At 35.2% G+C, this 5,658-nt stretch overlaps 1 protein-coding gene across 1 annotated transcript; it reads left to right on the plus strand.

Moving 5' to 3' along the window:
• The first annotated feature begins 651 nt into the window (after window positions 1–651).
• On the plus strand, window positions 652–5,583 carry LOC111365388 (peptidyl-prolyl cis-trans isomerase Pin1-like). The gene is made up of 2 exons (XM_022985890.1): window positions 652–1,086; window positions 5,171–5,583. The coding sequence occupies exons 1-2, from the start codon at window positions 846–848 to the stop codon at window positions 5,293–5,295; spliced, it is 366 nt and encodes a 121-aa protein (XP_022841658.1). The 5' UTR covers window positions 652–845; the 3' UTR covers window positions 5,296–5,583.
• Window positions 5,584–5,658: the final 75 nt, after the last annotated feature.

Raw genomic sequence — 5,658 nt, forward strand, 5'->3', positions numbered from 1 at the left:
ATATATTAGCGAATCCATTATTAGATTCATTTCTTTGAAAAAATTAAATTACAGCAGATAACGACTGTAGTATCGTTTTACTTTACAGATAATGGCTGGAGTGGTGTTCTATATTTCAAATAGTAATTATAGTGTTATTACATCCAATGGTAGCAAATAACAAAAAAAACACACTAAATACGCAAACAATACCAACTAAATATTATTTAATACTATATTTAATAATAAAAATGCAACATAGATTAGATTTATAAGATCATCTTTCCTCTTTCTTTCTATGTAAATGTATGCTAACCAAACTCTTGTTCAAATGTGATTGAAGAGAAGAAAATAAGTGAATGTAATTTTGAAAACTTAAAATTGAATAAAATGAAAAGGGAAAGAAGATGTTATCTTCAAAAGAAAAAAAAGAAATTAGGGTTCTAAAATGCATTTGAAGGAAAAATACAGGGGAAGAAGATGTTATCTTCAAAAGAAAAAAAAAAGAAATTAGGGTTCTAAAATGCATTTGAAGGAAAAATAACGAGGTGAAATGAGAAAAATTGGAAAACATTAAGGCAACAACTAAAGAAAAGTTTTATCATTTTGTCAATTAAAATATTTTACATTATTTATTTATTTTTATTATTGATCAAAGTACATTTCATCTAATACATTGGCCAAATGGCCAAATTCCTCTATATGCACACGCCTTTTACGGTGTCTCAGTGGGAGAGAAATCAATCTGCAAATCTGCAAGAATAGAATCCGAACGGAAGAGAAAGAACACTTCGATCTCTTCTACAGATCGAAGCCACGTTCGCCATAGCCACAACCTTAAGCACAGTAATAAGAAAAGGACCAAAATGTCCTCATCTTCATCTGAAAAAGTTAGGGCTTCCCATATACTCATAAAGCATCAGGGCTCCCGCCGTAAGGCCTCCTGGAAGGATCCTGAAGGCCGTGTTATCAGCGCCACCACCCGTGACGATGCAGTTTCGCAGCTCAAGGACCTACGCGTTGACATCGTCTCCAGCAAAGCCTCGTTCTCAGATGTCGCTTCCCGTTACTCCGATTGCAGCTCCGCCAAGCGTGGCGGGGATCTGGGTTTGTAGAACTATACCTCTTTTCTACCGTCATTGCTGCTGTTTTATGTTGCTTTGTTTTTTATGTGACTGGGATATATATTAATTGTTATTACAATATCTGAAATCTAACGCGTCCACTTCCATTCAATTGTTGAGTAAACATAAAGGAATGACGAAAGGAGAGTAATATCGTTGGTACTTATCTTTACTGAATTGGTGCTTTTATTGCCGAAACCGTTGCTAGTTTTGTTTATAAGGGGAAATTTAAGGAGGGGGCAGTGTATTGACTATTGATGCAGATGCTCGTGATAGGCCCTCCTCCTCCCCCTGAAAACCCCCAAAAAATGGAGAACCAAAATACGCGAAGCATAAAGGGAAATAAAGAAAAGGTTACAAAGTAAAGTCGTGTTGGGCAATTTTTTTGCAAGAATTACCCCCTCCATGAAATTTTGCCTAGTCTAAGCAGTCAAAGAATATGATACTTCAGAAGTCAAATATATGTTCTTTAACCATTCTAAATTTTAGGAACTAGAGTCCTTGATCCTTGATCAACAAAAGCTAATTTGACCTTAGTCGATGGAGAGATGCAGTTTTTCCTTTTTTGTCTACGCATGAGAATGTGTATGTGCCTTGGCCATTTTTGGTACTTAAAATTGCCTGGGATGGAATAGCATATGTCTATGCATGAGCATGTCTGTGTGCTTAGGCCGTTGATGGTACCTAAAATTTCGTAGGATGGAATTGCCATTCTCTGAAGTATTCCACCTAGAAAGTGGTTGGTATGTTTATTTCCTTGCCTTTGTGATGGAATTCTAATGATGTTAGTGGACTTGACTTAAAGCAGACATTAATTTTAGGTTTCCTTTTCCCATTGTGCATTAATTTGTTTGATTATAGGCATAAACACATAGCAGTAGAGACTGCTTATGTTTTAAATAATTAAAACTCCCATTACCAAAACCCAATTTCCTTAGTCACCATATATTAATTTATGTAAAACATCAAAATCAACTTGTAAGCAATTCAAACATTAAAGATTGTTAATGTTTCACAAATTCTTCAATAGAGGATCAACTTGAAACCTGAAGTTTTGCAAAATTACTAGTTTCTCAAACATAAAAAATTCCTCTATCTATCTAAACTACAATCATGGTAATCGAAATCAAAATATTGGGTGGCCCACTAAAAGTTCAGGTGAACTGGACTGCACAGTGGTCAAGTTATTCTATTACGATCTTTTCACAACTGAACCATTCAATATCTGTCAAGCCCAGCTGGTTTAACGAAAATTGGATGCCCAGTTCAATGCCGCTGGTTTGTCGTTGGAAAAGAGACAAGGACAGCTTTTTCAAGTTTCGATCACAAAAACTTTTGGGCATTATGTCAATCAAGTTACCACTAGACTAGTCCATCTTATTGTTTAACATTCCCACAACAAATTTTTGTCTAATTATTATCTAATGACAAAAGGAAATAATTAAAATCTTTGTTATTATCTTTATGATGGATAATAATGCCTAAAAACTTAGTATTTGATTGATCAAGTGCTAAAAGAGGTTAAGAGAATGCTGGTTTTTAATTATTTTGTTCATTTTATATACAAAAAAAGAAAATTGTAAACCTAATAAATTAATTGCTCAATACATAAGTATAATGAATATGCATTATAAACAATTCATTGAATACAAACTCGTAAAACAACGTAAAAAACCATGTGTAATTCAAAAACCAAGTATTTTTGTCACCTTATCACAGTAAAGAACTGTGTATAACCTCTAAAGGATTAATGACCTAACCTGTGAATTAGTTGAGCTAGTGCTGGGCTAGATGTAGTGAGGGTGGAGATGGAGATTTGGCGGCACCAGATGATAATAGATGGCATTGGATGCAAGTGGAATAGTTAGGTAAGGCTCAATGACAGAGATGGGCAGAGATGAGATGGAGATGGAATAAGAGAGGTGGAGATGGAGATGATGGTGGTAAATAATAAATGGAATAAGAGTTAGGCTGTGCAAGTGAAGGAAATTGTGTTGTCAAACTCTTCAAGGATGGGTTTTTCTCAGTCTAGATAAGGGGATGAGGGTTTGATGAAATAAGCTAGATGGTGCTAGCTAGAAAGATGTTTTCAATGAGAGTAGGTATTCCAAGCCTTGTAGTTGCTAAAAGAAAATAGTAGCTGGAATGGCCTTCCCAATAGTAGGTCATTGCAGCTGCTAAACAGATTTTAGTTACCAGCCTGTTTGTTTCTCATTTTCATAGTAAAAATGCATTTTGTAATAGTGATTGTTGAAAAATGTGTGGTTAGAAAATAAGGAAAAAATTTATTTTTGCGTGTAATATTATTTTATTGAAGAGTGTATGATTAAAAATAAGAGAGAGAGAAATGTATTCTGGGAAAAATGGGTATCAAACAAGGGCTACATAATTTTGTGGTTTCATATTGTAATTTGGTCTGTGACCTTGCAAATTTGCATCTGAAGTAGGGCTCTCGTGGGCTTCTCTAGTACAAGATCAAGCTGGATGCGAATTTTTAGCTGTATGAATAAGAAGGCTGCCAACCTGCCATTTCAGCATTGAGTGTCTGACATGAAACAGCAGGTCATGTACTGCTGTACTCATTTTGGTATCTAGATATCAAAATTGTGTAATGTAAAGTATGGACATTCCATCGTTTAGAAGTGCCAACAGTTTCCACTATACATTAATTGCTTTGGTATTAACATTTCTCTTATCTATGATAGGAGATTTACACTCGGAATAGGTTTTAATACATCGAATATAACAATCATGATGCTATCTCTAAAAATATGAACGCCCCAACTGTAATCGCTAACAACTTTAACACTTTGCGTTCTGGTAGTATATAGGAAGGAACTGAACTTGTCATTTCGACAAATTTCTTGCAACTTGGGTGTTGAGATTTTTGGCTCATTCAACCCCCCAGCACACCCCAAAAAAAAAAAAAAAAGGAAAAAGAAGAAAAGCACATAAAATGTAAAGGATTATGCTACTTGTATATAAGGGATTACATAAAATGACATGGAGGGAAAAGATTGGATGAAAAAGTTGACAGTATTTTAAATTGACAAATGATAGAGTGACATATGACATTATGTAAAGAGTGATATACATGTAATAAAGTCCAAATATAAAAGCAAAATTTATAACAAGAAGAGAAAATCCTGTACTTAAAGTTAATCTCTTATAAGCAACAAAAATACTTTTCGGACAGTGTATGACATATCCCTTTGGCCACCTAATCACGTTGTCTATAATTTCATCAAACTGATCAATCCATGAGAACCCTACCATTTGTTCTATCTTTTAACCTAATCATCCATTTATCACGCTACAACCTTCAAATTCAGGGGGTTTGAGGGTGTTTAGTGTCCAGTTGAAGGACAACCCTACCCATTTTTTTGTTGGACTGGGGGGTGGGAGATTGATGTGATGAAATCTCTCGACTTTTTGTTAAAAGAGGGAAAACTAGGGCAAAATGGTTAAATGAGATGGTGGTTGTTTTTTATATGTATTTCTGGGGAGAATATGCCACAAAGCCCAATTACCTACCACCAATGTGGAAGGTGGCATGCAGACTGAGATGCTCCTGCATGAGACTGATATGTCCACCTGATTAGGGAGGTGGGTTAGGTGCAATGGATTGAAATTGTATTCACGTTTGAGAAGCCTTGGAACACTCGACTTTCATGAAAGTATAATAAAGAATGGAAGTATATCCCCCTGTCCATTCCTCCTCTGTTAGTTGTGATAAGGATCCTGTGACATCGGAATATCTATTAAAATATTTTACCTTTTTTGAATAGCTGCCATATTTTCTTGTTGGAGCTGACGGAGTTCAAAAACTTATGCGTTCCAGTATTGCTGTATCTGTCACATTACAAAAGATTCACAAAATCTGTGCCTACTCCTGTGTATGCAATCCTGTGATATGCCAATTTTTGTATTGATGGACATACGAGAACAGTCTGTTTACTGACGTGAAAGTTTCGCATTGAATTATAACTATTTATAAACATCTTGCTACATTAACTAAGAGATGATTTTTATCTTATCCAACTTCTGAGAATCTATAATGCATGCAGGTTCATTTGGCAGGGGTCAGATGCAGAAGCCTTTTGAAGAAGCAACATATGCACTGAAGGTTGGGGAGATAAGTGACATTGTGGACACTGATAGTGGAGTTCACATCATCATGAGAACTGGTTGATTTATGGCATAGTAAAAATTGTGACTTCCACAAGGATTAATTTGACACAGTGATGAAAACATAATTGCAATATTGATGGTTGATCCATGTTTAATCTGGAATTCATGTGGGGTTTGATATGCTATCTGATTTCCATATCATCTTCGTGGCTTGAGCGTGCTTATCTGGTTTGTTTGGCTTGATATTATGCAAAAATTGGCAATGAATAAACATTCAGCTTTGTAATGGCAAATGAAGTGATGACTATGTCAAGTTAGATATTTAATTTATTTTGAACTTGATGCTTTACCTGATAACTTGTAATTTCACAAAAGTGAGCCTTGCATATGTGACACTTGTATGCTGGTATCCACGCTAAGAAGA

This window comes from Olea europaea, chromosome 17 (assembly GCF_002742605.1).
Source record: "Olea europaea var. sylvestris chromosome 17, O_europaea_v1, whole genome shotgun sequence".
Classification (NCBI taxonomy): domain Eukaryota; kingdom Viridiplantae; phylum Streptophyta; class Magnoliopsida; order Lamiales; family Oleaceae; genus Olea; species Olea europaea.